Source organism: Coenobita brevimanus, chromosome 63, assembly GCF_032717465.1.
Source record: "Coenobita brevimanus isolate Jiangsu-jjx chromosome 63, ASM3271746v2, whole genome shotgun sequence".
Lineage (NCBI taxonomy): Eukaryota > Metazoa > Arthropoda > Malacostraca > Decapoda > Coenobitidae > Coenobita > Coenobita brevimanus.
Genome location: NC_137016.1, coordinates 40245184 through 40258945, shown reverse-complemented (window position 1 = coordinate 40258945; position 13762 = coordinate 40245184). Strand labels below are relative to the sequence as shown.

The 13762-nt window shown below is 40.9% G+C and overlaps 1 protein-coding gene across 1 annotated transcript; it reads right to left on the bottom strand.

Moving 5' to 3' along the window:
* Positions 1–2244: 2244 nt before the first annotated feature.
* On the bottom strand, positions 2245–12732 carry LOC145404346 (deubiquitinase OTUD6B-like). The gene is made up of 7 exons (XM_080275868.1): positions 12649–12732; positions 10258–10400; positions 8018–8117; positions 6638–6827; positions 5420–5627; positions 2770–2817; positions 2245–2524 (listed from the first exon to the last, which is right to left on the bottom strand). The coding sequence occupies exons 1-7, from the start codon at positions 12728–12730 to the stop codon at positions 2366–2368; spliced, it is 930 nt and encodes a 309-aa protein (XP_080131994.1). The 5' UTR covers positions 12731–12732; the 3' UTR covers positions 2245–2365.
* Positions 12733–13762: the final 1030 nt, after the last annotated feature.

Below are 13762 nucleotides of genomic sequence, written 5' to 3'. Positions count from 1 at the left end.
TATCATCATCCGGACCTCCTTTCCCACCCTTGAGGAGCAGCAATGTCCAGGCAGCCCAAGTATGCCCAAATCAATGGGCCACGCTTCCATTCGCTCGTTATTCAAGCCCCCGGAATCCTGGCTCTATCTGATACGCCCGAAACTTTCACCATATTCTGTAGCTTCACGTAAATGTATCTGACAGAGTCAATCCGAACACTGTCACATTAAACAGGGGTGCCAAATCCCTGATCATGCACTTCTCACAACATTCATCCCACCAGCTCAATCTCTTGTTAGTCCCCTAGCCTCACCGATTTCCATATCTCTTCCTCACACATCCACCATATCCCTCCACCTTCTCCTTTGCCTACCTCACCTTCTCCCTCCTTCAAATTCACTCAGATATACTTTTTTCACCTCAACTGTTATCCATTTTCTCCACATGACCATACCATCTCAGTACACTCTCTTCAATACTGGTATCCACAGACTTCCTCACTCTGCATCTTTCAGGAATCGAATTATTTCGTATCCTATCCACTCTCTGTACTCCACATACATTCCTCAGCAGTCCCATCACTGTTCTCACTCTTGACTTTTCATTTTCATGCTACACCATAGTTTCACACCCATATTTTAAAGTTGGCATTAACACTCTATGTAGGCCTCGTGCAGCTGCAACACTCAAGCCTCTGTTTCTTATAAAGGCCTTCATAGCACCAGCTACTTTCCTTCCTTGTGTCACTCTACTTTCCACTTCTTTTGCACATTTGCCTCTCTTTTCTATCACTGGACCCAGGTATTTGAACTCTCTCACCAATTCTAGTCTCTCCATTATATCAGTGGTTAATAATCATATATTGTATTCCATTTTAAGTTTTGATCAACAGTCAATTTTCAGGCATCCACCTCTAATTACTGTATCTATTACCGAATCCTCTACTGCCCCATCAGCTGTGTAGGGGCCAAGGGATGATGTTACTTAGTCCATACATTTAGGGCAAGAGTGTCTAGCTGCTCACCTCCAAGTGGCATCATGCGGGCAAAAGATCCTAACACTCTTTGGATGTAAATCCTTACGGACCACAACTGGTTGGGGCACCTTAACCCATTACACCACCTGATGTTTATTTGATTATATGGTTACTACCCAATGGAGTAAATAGTTTCCTGAGCTGCAAGAAAACATTTGGCTTGTCACTCAGTGAACAGATGCTAGGATGTAGCACTATGTCAAACGGAGGTGGATACCCTGGCCTACCACATGTTAATTTCATGCTGTCATAGCTACCAGACAAATACTTCACTTTCTCACACATTCATTCACCATATAATCATATGCCTACAGAACAGAACACAGTCTGCATTTCTACAAGCAAAACTACAGAGTTCACCAAAGTAGCATAGGAACTTCAATACAGTGTGAGGGACATATGACAGTATGGACTGGATGAAGTTTAACACAACTGCAGAATATTTCAGTGTATTAGTGGTGGGTGGGGGCGCTCACCATCCACGCACTCGATGTAGTGCTGCTGTTGGGTGTCTGCCCTTTCCTCTCCTCCAGTCTTCTTTCCTTCCATCTTCTATCTTTCCTTCATGCTTTCCTTGTCCTTCTGCCTACAGGTGACTTTACACTCCCTCTTCTGTCTTTCTTTCCTTCATTCTTTCCTCTTCCTTCTGCCTGTGGGTGACTCTACACTGAGTGACAAGCCAAATGGTTTCCTGAACACCAGGAAACCATTTACTACAATGGGTGGTAACCATATAACCAAATTTTGGCACCTGGTGGTTTAGTGGGTAATTATTGCACTCCAATCGGATTGAGCCGGTGAAGATTTATATCCAAGGGGTGGTTGGGGTTGATTGCTGATGTAATGCCACTCAAGGATGAGTGAGGCTGGTCACTCTCATCTTAAATGTCAGGACCAACTGCCTAGCCCCGGGCTCCTACGCTCCTCATGGGGCACTGTAGGATTGGATGATGGATGGATGGAAGGATTAAACTAAACATCATTTCTGTATCGTGTTAAAACTGATCTATGCATAACTAATGTGATTCATTTCCCTCATCCTAAACAGCAATCCCTACTCTACTTTAGGTGAACCCTTTACATGTACTTACATAATGAAGTGGCTGTAACTATAAAAACAAGTCCTCATTATGCATTTCATTTTATGATATTTTGCTATTACTTCAAAATAACATGACTAAAAAATGCCTCCTTCATCTCCATCACTACCAAAAAGACTGATTTGCCATTTTCCTGAAACTTACAATACCATTAGTATGGACAAAGTTGTGCTGTTCAGGAATGCATCCCTGACTTACGGTAAGGACAGCATGTTATCCATCTTCAACTAACCTAACATTAGGGTACTATCAAGACTCCTCCTCCTCCTGGGCCTCGTCAGACTGTCTGCTGAGTGGCATGGTGGAGTTATAGTGCTCGCCAAGGCCGTAGTAGTGGCGGTAGTAGGTCAGCACGATGCCCTTCTCGTCCTTGAAGTTCTCGCCGAACACAATTGGGGAACCTTCCGCCTGTCATGAAACATAATACAGTAATAATTGTCATCCCAAGCTTTGCCCCCCCCACCTAAAGATGGGGTGAGGCAGAGTCAAGGAAGGAGAAAGCAGAAACTTCCTCTTGCTTTCTTCAACCTGTCACCTTATTTCTAAAATTTCTTTGCAATACTAAACTGGATATATTAGAAAACGCTTCCTGGTAAATAAGCAGCTTTTCCTATTTTACCATTTAACAAGAATCGCATTCAACTGTCACATACCTGCAATACCTCTATTCTTTTCTTTGTAGCTAGCGACAGGGCTCGCAGCTGAAAATTATAACAATGCATAATAATTTTATAATGAAATACAAACTAAAATAAATATTACCATAATATGCTGTACACTCAAAACAAATGAAATGAAAAGAGTGGACCATTCTATGCACTGTACTTTTAGATATCTTAATCAAATTCTAATTACAGCACAATTGGTTTCTTAAGATAAACAAAGATACATACTGACATAATCAAGGATGGCACTGATAGAAACATAATTAGCTTTATCTAAAATATATATACAGTAAGACCTCACTATAACGGACTAATTGGGGCCCATGTCATTCCAAAAAATGAGAAATTCCAATAAAAGCGACATCCGGACTTCCCCCTGCTAAACCGGACTTTTTCCTATATATCAGACATTAGTCCGGATCGTATGAACGGTTTTTAAACTGTTTTGACTACCATTGCAGTACTGTACTGTGTTATAAGTTCACTACATTAATCAAATGGTATAATATATATAATAATACTGTGCAAACATGTCTTTTATTTATCATATTGTGGTGAACATAGCTGAAGTGGTCAGGCAGTCCGGACTGCTTCTGGCTTTATCGGACTTCTCCTGATATATAGGAATTTAGTCCGGTAGCTCCTCAAGTCCGATAAAAACGAAGTCCGGTCTACTGAAGTCCGTTACATTGAGGTTTTACTGTATACCTATACAGTATACAGCATATCCCAAATGATATGCTGGAGAATAAATTAACATAAAAATTCAGGTACACAATGAGTGAAGACTGACAACAATAATACATGTACAGTGCCTAGAAAAAGTATCAGAACAACTTCATGGTAAACAAAGTGAAAAATCAATGATGTGATCTGAAACACAACTGTGACCTTCGGACATGTGGTGGTAGCCCTGAAGATCCAAGCTGCCATGTGACATACCTATGCTATGTGTTATCATAGCATTTTCTACAGCTGTGATGCATCAATGATATATTTAATACCTGTGTACTGTATTATTATTATAGAGGTGAACGTATGATTTCACAACTATCTATCCCCAAGTAAGGATACTTTTTTAGGCATTGTACAGTATAGCCTCATAATTGCTGCAGTCAAAAAACTGCACACTGCACATATTCAAGCAATAAAATAAATGTATAAATAAAAAGTATATATACTTGTATGAAGAAATAAAAAAATATTTACAGCTGGCAAACCTCAATTAACCACCCAGTACGTAAGTCCTGCCTTGCTACATTCGTTAGTTAGATCATCATCATCATCAGCAGCAGCATCATTACCATTACTTCCATAATCAATGTGAATGATGGAGCAAACAGAAAGACAGAGGTTGGGAAGATGGCAAAAAGAAAATAAGGAAGAGAAATTAAACACAGTGAATGTAATTGTTTTCATTTGTTTTCATTTTTGAAGGATCCAACATGCTTGCAGGCGTTGACCTTGGCCACCTAATGGTGGCTCTCCATGCCGCTCAGTCTCAGTCAGCTTCCCTACTTGGTCCCTTATCCCTGAGGTCACACTCAATGTCCTCATCCCAGGTCTTTTTCGGTCTACCTCTTGCAACCCAATCTCTAACATTAACACTTCTCACTTTCTGCACCCAGTTATCATTCCCCCATCCTCTCCACATGCCCAAACCATCTCAAACTACCCCTCCTCACCACAACACCAACACTGTACACTCCAGTCCCATCCTACCTCAACTCTTCCATCGTAAACCTAGTCACCCCAGGCCTCAAACTCAGGGACGGACTGCACATCCACCTAATCATTGCCATTTCTATATGTGTGAGCCTCCAAATATCCTCTTCCTTTACTGCCTGGGCCTCACTACCATACAGCATTACACTCCTAACACATGCCACATGCAAAGATCCATCAGCATGGAGGAAGAGCCCTCTCAATGTCAGGAGAGGCAGCAGCCCCCTAACTTCTTCCAACCACTCCTTGCTCTAGCCACAGAGCTAGCTAGCCAGCCCCACCTCCAGCACATAACATGTCTTCCAAATAACAAAACCCTTTCAACACTCAAGAGATTCACCAGCAAGTTCAATCCTTTCACACCTGGCAATCTCCACCTGCTCTCCCCGACACACTACACATGAAATCTGCATCATATCACGGTCTACATCTAATACCACTAGATCTCTTACAGACCCATCACAAATACTGCATGAAGATGGAATTACTTTCCATGCCCTTGTGGAAAATTGCACATGGCTACTCCCCCTCTTCTCTGACAGTACCACCCGCAGCCCTAGATACCATCATTTTTGTTTTATCTGCATTTACTCTTAAGCCCTGGTGCCCCATACCATCTCTCCATTTCCTAATTCTTTCCTCTGCCTCCCTTTCATTCTCTGCAATCAACACCAAATCATCAGCATACATCTCCCACAGATCATTTCTGAAGTCAAGTTAGAGGGCTTCAGGTGCCACAATTAAAGTTAATTAAAGTTAAATATTTAAAACAACATTATGTATAATTTCAGTGACTGATTACCTTTATTTCAAATCTTCATTTCACATATCATTTCCATAGCTGTTCTCTCCACTTCTCTCCACTTAGAGAGAGAAATTAGATAGATAAACAGATAGTAAATGCAGTACAAACCTCTGGCTGTCCTCCCCACAAAGGTGTACTCTCAACACGGTCACAATAGTCTGAAAACTGCTCTGGGGTGAGCAGATCCCCGGTGTTGGGGTCAGTGATGAAGGGTGAGAAGTCATCGTAGTGGTCACGGATATACTGACTAGCCTGTGTACGCAGACTAGCTATTGTACTGTCCCCCCCCAACTGGTGGGCAATAGCTGCATACATGCTGGCAACAAATTAATCCATTAGGGTATAAAATAAATAAATAAATAAAAAAATCTTCCTATCCTCAACCTAAACTGTAATCAATAGAAATATGGGAATGCATCTATATTGTTTATACAGAGAATACAGTGACATCTTGCTTTACACAATCAATGTATCACGTGCAAAAAGAATCATGCATTATGTTCTATATGAAACACTTCTGGGGGGCTAATGTCTAGTCTTGGAATATTAAAAAATTTTCCCAGTTCCCTTTCTGACATGGAAAATTTTCACTCATCACATTTCAGTCAACTACTGTTAATACAGAGCTTAAACACTGTTAACTGTTGTTCACCATGCTAATGCACAGACCATAATTAGGAAAATTTTGCTTTGTTTTGGGTATGGTGGTGGCGGGCACCGAGAATCAGCTGCTAATCACTCTTCACAAATTTCACTCTATTGCAGTAACTTTAGATCTCAAAAAATACATTTTTATACAGCAAAAACAACTAATGGAAGTGTGCAAATTGTGAATGGGACTGTGTGAACTGAACTGGAGTAGAGGTTTATCCTACAGTGCAAAACATGTTTGTGCAAAAAGAATGCACTCAAAATGAGGACTCCTGTAATGTAAAACATTCCACAAGTTCCTAGAAATTTATGAACAAAACATATTTACAAATATTTACCATCTTGTGGGAAAGAATAGAAAAGAACCAGTGCCTTCATGCTTGGGTTGGCTTAAGCTAATAATGGCCAAATATAAGTTGAAAAACTGGTCTGTCTTTGACTACCATGTACCAACTATTTTTTCCCTATAAATTAATGTAGGTAAAGGTATATCTTGCAAATATGTATATGGGAAGGATTTGGAGATATTTATCACATGCACAATGTACAAGATCACTGTATTATGACAAAAAACTAAATCCATTACAGATTTTTAAAATAAGGCAGTTTGCAACTTATGCTAGAAGAGGACCTAAGCATCACTATGGATACAACTCACATCTGCAGGAGCCTCACCAGTTGCCATCAGGCTGTATCTCATGCATCTTGAGACTGCGTTCCCTGAGCAGCGACTTCAACTTGGCCGCCTCCACACTGCGGGCACTATGCTTATTGTTGGCTTCCGCTTCCTTAATCCTTGCCTCACGTTCTCGGTTGGCCTCAGCCTTCTTCTGACGCCGCTTCTCAGCTTTGCTTATCTTCTTCCCTGATTAAGGTTTCAATAAACAACAATACAGTACTGACCTGTAATTAGCTGAATGTCTTCTAACTAATTGACACTGCTGTGTAATTTACATGATTTATTCACATCAGGTATTGACACTAGATGGGTAGAAGAATGAGGCAGAGTGTGTGGCAATGTTACGGACTATTGGAAATTGCTAACACAGGGTTTATTAACATCCACAGACACAGCACAGTATGTGATTGGACGAAGGTACCATTAAAACACAATGGGACATGATGGTGGGATGAGGAGGGAATGATGCTGTAGGATAGAGATGAAAACTATTCAAAGAATTTATGAGACGTGGTGACAAGTAGAACATCTGGCTTCCAAGTATGGGGCATGCAATGAAGTGTATAGAGAAAAGATGAAGGCCTAGAAAGACATTACAAAAAACGTAAACAGCCTACAAGGCAAAAAAACAATATTTCTGAGAGTTAAATACGATATTAATTTAACAGATTACATCAATGCTGACAAACGAGGGCACCCCTCTCTGAAACCAGACTGTTTGGATACATACTATAAAAAAAAAAAAAATAAAAGCTTGACAAACTCATTCATCCCTTTACTGTGATGGTACTGGTGGTAGATGGTGGCTAACCATCACCCACTCACAAGTTGTAGTGCTGCCTACTTCTTCCTTGACCTTTATCATTCTATCTCTATGTCTACCCTCCTCTATTCCTAGTTCTCCCTTTCCTTCCTTTCACATTTTATTACTATATTATTCTTTCCACTTCAGGCAGCTGTACACTGAGCAACAAGTATGAATGGTTTCCTAAAACTCAGGAAACCATTTACAATGTTGGGTGAAAAATCATATAACCAGATAATGGAGTGATGTGGAGCGTGCTATGATGCCCCTCCTAACTGGGTGGAGTGACACAAATGTGGCTGCCACTTGAGAAACAAACCACATACTTCCCCAAGCCTCGGTATTGCGAGACATTGTAAACCACATGGGAATGTCAGTTCAGTGCACGGGATGGCCCTACAGAGGCAATAGCTTGCCTGCAGTTGATGGGTCTGCTCAGCCTGACAGACTGAGGCTGATCAACAACAGCAGTAACAACTTTTTTTTTTTTTTTTTTTTACTTCCAGATGAGAGTATTCAACTAAGGAAGGACCTCTTGTGGTGAAAAGGTAAACACTGTCATACTCCATACCTTGCTGGCCAATTGGAGGCTGACTCTCTTCCTCTTGGTCTTCTGTGGTGTCATTGAAGCTGACTGCACTCACACCATCACTCACTGCAGCTATCGGTTCCTAAACAAAATACCCACCATCAATCATTCACATACCATTCATGTGGCAAAAGTTGGCAAATACAGTGGCATTGTCTTTTGTCAAGACAGAGGAAGGTTTAGTACCTAATACTGCCAGGAAGTACTTTAATATAATATTACAAGTAGGACAATATTGGTTAGTGGTAGGTGGGGGCACTCACCATCCACTCACTCGATGTAGTGCTGCTCTTGGGTGACTACCCTTGCCTCTCTTCCTTCCGTCCTCTTCTGTCTTTTTTCCTTCATTCTTTCCTATCCCTTATGCCTACAGGGCTCTACATTCTGCCTATGGGTGACTCTACACTGCAAGACAAACCTGATCGTTTCCTGTACACCAGGAAACCATTTACTATGCTGGCTGGTAACCATATAACCAAATTATGGTGCCTGGTGGTTTAGTGAGTAATTAAGACGCTCCAATCAGACTGAACCTATGAAGGTTTATATCCAAGGGATGGTTGGGGTTTATTGTTCACCTAATACCACTCAGTAATGAGTGAGGCTGGTCACTCTCATCTGCAATGTCAGGACCAACTTGCTTAGCCCCAGGCTCCTATGGCCCTTGTGGGGCAGAACAGGATTAGATGATGATGATGACAATATGGGTATATTAAACAACACAAACGGAATATACATCTGAGATGTCAATACATTAAGTAATAATCTTTACATTAAAACTCTGCAGCATGAGAATGGCCATAACTAAACTGCTCATACAACACAGCTATTGTATATGACTCAAATCAAACTTAGTCAAAAGAATCATACATGTATAAGCTACAACAAACCACTGACATCTCAAGTCAGTGTCAGGTGATCCTGCTGTAACCACTTTACTTTGATGGCATATTTTACACCAGTACTGTATTTCATTTTTGCTACTAATTACCACACTACAGTATATTATTCAAATTACGGGTGACTTCTCAACTGGAGGGGTTTGATTCTACCTTTACTCTCTCTCCTCCATTATTTATCGGACTTTCTCTGTTCTTGCTACATTACATAAAATCACCTGGAGGTGGATTAATTACTATGCAAAACATGATACTGGATTGAAGGGTTTAATGCAGGTCACTCCAATAAGATGACATTATTTGTTTATTCTTGTTACACTTGTGGGAAGCAGAGTGACTCGAGATTTGAACAGTATGCTACAAATGAAACTGGCTAGTTTGGAAGTAATGAAGACATTAAGGCAGTGTATTATTACCAAGTTTTACATATAGATGAGAGATGTGCACAAATCAGTGAAGGAGAAAGTATCAAAGATTCAGGCAACTAAAAAAAGATTCATAAGAGCAAATAAAATTAGTTACAATACGATATATGGATGATCTGTTACCATGGTATGAGCAGAGGGCATGCACAATGGTGCTGTATAATGGAAGAGAAACACACTCAGGTAATGGACACGCACAGTGACAAAGAGAGTGTTTAAATGTGCGGTAACCGGTAACACTGCGAGAGGAAGACCTCTAGTTACATGGGAAGGGAAGGAAGGAATGGCTATTGAAAAATTAGAACCAAGCCATAACATGACAATATGGCAATGTACGAGTAGAAGGAAAATAAAGGTCAGAAGAAACATGGAAATATCAAGATGAGAGGTTGGACAGAAAAGCAGAAAAGGACAACAAGGAGAGAAAGACTGGAGACAAAAAGGCCCCCTTTAGTTGCCTCTTACAACAAGCAGGGATATTGGGGAAGTATTCTTCCCCCCACCCCCCCTCCCCAGGGGCATGGGAAAGGAAAGAGTAGGGCAATTTATGGGTGAAAATGTTTGGAATAGAAAAGTGGCTGAGATGGAAAAGAAATCTGTCAGACCAGAACAGTCTAGAGAGACTACTGTCATGACCATCCTATATGGGAGAGTTCCCAGGAGAAGGCAAGGCATTAGTATGAAATAAGATGAATATATTGCTAACAGCAGATGATTTTATTCAACTTACATGATGAGATGTGAAATACTCTTCAATTTCAGCACAATGACACAATTTTAATTCTACTCTTGCTCACAGCTTTACTCAGCTAAGGAGTCTTGTCATAGCTTTAAATATATATATATTCTCTAGTTACCAAAGCAAAGTACTGTGCACAGAATGGCCAGGGTAACTAACAGTGTCTTGAGACGTCTGTAGTGCTGCCAGCTCTGAGGCATGCCGCTCCTTCAGCTCTGTCTCCAGCCGCTGTATCTCCTCCGTCACCTCCTTTTTCTTCTTCTTGTCTTTGTTGATGTGCTTCTTCAGGTGCTGGATGTGACCTACCATACACAGAGCAAATATGTCCTTGTTCATAACTTTTTAACTGTATGCATGTGTGTGGGGGAAGGGAGATAAACTGTTGTTTAAAATTTATCTTATGACTATGCTGTACTACAGAACTACATTACTGATACTGTAAACTCTCAATTATTATCCATCATAACAATATCCGGCCCAACGTAACATCCAGGGCAGTTCTTGGCTCTATTAAAGCAATATCCAGCAATTATTATGCAACATCTGGCACTGAGACGGGACGTAACTGATGGTCCAATGCAATATCTGGCATTGAGGGGTCTCAACCAGCTCATATGCAGTGGCAGCTGACACCACAGGAAATCCAGGAACTCGGAAGCCAATGAAAACACCCGGTATGCATCAGCCAATCAGAATCCATCTTAGGTGTGGCTTATCTGGCATGCCAAGAATACAGCTGTGCTCTAATTCTCGCCCGTGGATGTCACAGAGTCAAGATGTGTCTGTGCACTCCTGCTCTTCTGACCAGGCAGTTGCAAAACCCTGATGCTTTGACTAATTCTGTGGCATCGTAAATTCGTGCTGCTGTACTGTATTGTACTGCAAGGCAAATGGCCTGTCAGTGCTCTACTGTGATTGTTAAACTACCCATGCTGTATTGTGTACAGTACCGTACTGTTTACGAGTGTAAACACCCCAGAGCTGCTTCTCCCCATCGATGCCAACATCTGATGAGTACATACAATGGTACACTATGTACAGTACTGTATTACTGTACTGTATCATTACTGTATTGTTTTTATATGTTTAGTTTTCATCTTTTACTCATGGTGACATTTTTAGGACAGAGGGTCGAGATGGATAGAATCACAATACTGTACCCAGCTCAAAGTCGAATGTTGCACCGGATTTGCAATATCTGGCATTTTGCTTTAACCAGCATAGGGCTTGGCTGAATTACGGTACAATGGATAACTGAGAGTTTACTGTACTGTACAGTATAATCCTGTACAGCACCAATGCACATTTCTAGTACCCCTTTATGAAAAAATATACTGTAAGATGGGGCTATTCTACTCACTTTTGGCTGTTTTTCATCATACTGTACTAAGGTTTGTGGTGCAACATTTTGGGCATTTAAAGTTTTCCTGTATGGGTAATCAAACACAAACGATCCAACTTCATATGTGAAAATGGATTTTAACATAGAAAAACACAGAAAAGACATGTGAAAAATAAAAATAATGTTTATCAACACCAGATGCGGGGCAATTGGATTCAGCGGGGGCTTTCTTCAGTGAAACATTCAAAGTTTTCATCTGAATCACTCTGACCTTCAATGCCTTCTTGCCCAGTAGTGTCTTGTCCTTTAGTTGTGTGCCTTTAGGAAATCTGCCTCGCCACTCCCCCTGCTTCAATTCAAACTGAACCAGCCAGATGTCTGGTTGTAAACGTCAATTGGCCCGCCTTCAATCCATGACTGCTGCAAGTGTTCAGCCTTGTAAACAACACATGGACTATGGGGCTCTCCACTGGCAGTGATGAAGAACATGACGGATGTTGAACTCTTAGTCGTATTCATGACATGCTCCACACGATTAATACCACACCAGAATATCTGCAGCTTTCCCTAAGGATCATCCGTGATGTTGAGTTCGTCATAGTTAATGATGTTTGCAGGAGGTACTCCCCTACGGCTGTCTTCTAGCTTTTTAAAGTAGGCCGCTATGACCTCTTAAGAGACAGAAGCCCGCTTCCTTAAAATATTTTGGCATATCCTGGAGAAAGCAGGACAATATGTCTCTTCAGGAAGCCATGTACCCACTCTGTACCTGGAAGATTATCCTTGAAATCCACGATGTAGTGTCTACAACCATCCAGATGGTACTTGGTGAAGCTGCAGCAGATAAAATACCCCAAAGTGCCAAGTCAAACTGCCCCATGGGGCCAAGTCAAATTGCCCCATTAATCTGAAAAAATGAAATTTTATAAATAAAAGCAGCTAACTTACTTTGGTAGGTGGATAAACATTACTGACACTTAGCTTGTTATTATATATCCAAGGGACAGCAAGGGAAAATAAAATTAATCTTGTCTTTATTTTTGCAAGTCACACCTCAAAAAAATCTGAAAATAACAGGAATGAAAAACTGATCACAGTTCACTTACCTTCAGCAAGCCAAACCCTAAATTTCATTTAGGCTACAACATAAATTAGTGATTTCAGAATATAGACTTCAAGTAAAGGCTGTATGTATCCTAAAATCTGACCTTGCAACTCCTTCTTCTCCTTTCGCTGTCGTGCCATGAGCTCCTCCATGGCATCACCCTCTCCTTGCTCCTTGTCTGACATTATGAATTATATATCTGGAATAAAATTAAATGTTTTAACTTTTACTTCCAGTCCACAAAATGCATCAGCTGTACTATGGTCTACCTCACTATGGGAATTCAGAAATGGGAGGCATGATGTCATTTGACTGACTGATTGGCAGCTGATCCATTTCTAGGGTAAATATTAAAAGTCAGAACCAGTCGTTCATCAACATTTGTTGTAAAGTGTAATCGTGTAATACAGTTTACACAACAGACATTTCCTGCCTTTTCTCTGTATAACCGGTATCCATCTTATTATAAAATGTTCATCTGTGCCGACTACTTCCCTAGGTCGAGGAGTACTCTAAAACCAGTTTCATAACGCTCTTCCCTTCAAAGTTTTATTTCATTAGCTGTGTACACAACTCTAATGCCCTGGCTAACTTGTGCTGCATATTTGCGACCATTTGGCTAAGGGACACAAGTTTGGTTTAATCATCCTTACAAATGTTGTCCCTCTACTAAAGTTTGCCGCAGAATAACTCCTCCTTACCTGTTAACTGAGTACAGTATCTAGCTAGTGGCGAAGTTTCAGTCAGTCAATATACACACCACAAACTTGTCACAACTAATGTCAACACTGTGCTCATCTTCCAAGAACGACAGACGCCTTCATCCGGAATCCGGATTTGGAAGGCATAGTCGTTGTATTATTATAGGTCATATATAAAATACTATACTAATATATGAAAAATATCAGAATATCAGCAGTTTTAAATAAATACCCACATCCGCAAACATATCGGTCTAAAGAAGCAAAACACGATTTGCTTCTTGTGAAATCTAAAAAAAATGTCAGGACCAACTTGCCTAGCCCCGAGCTCTTACGCTCCTCATGGGGTAACACCACTGAGCTCTAAATATGGAGAGGCTTTCTCATGGGTAGCACCACGTAATTTATGTAACCGCCGCCAGGGCGGCGATGGTGTAGCTGCAGCCATGTTACACCACGCTTGATGCCCGCTGTTTTGTACTGAGCTGCTCTGTGGGTTTTTGAAAGCAGCTGATG

What these genes read in the sequence shown, in the direction of transcription:
- LOC145404346 (XM_080275868.1), bottom strand. Translation starts at nt 12,730, where the DNA reads ATGTCAGACAAGGAGCAAGGAGAGGGTGATGCCATGGAGGAGCTCATG. An exon ending in TGTGGGGAGGACAGCCAGAG is followed by an intron (nt 2,818 to 5,419) that starts GTTTGTACTGCA and finishes TATAATTTTCAG; the next exon opens with CTGCGAGCCCTGTCGCTAGC. An exon ending in AAAGAATAGAGGTATTGCAG is followed by an intron (nt 2,525 to 2,769) that starts GTATGTGACAGT and finishes GTTTCATGACAG; the next exon opens with GCGGAAGGTTCCCCAATTGT.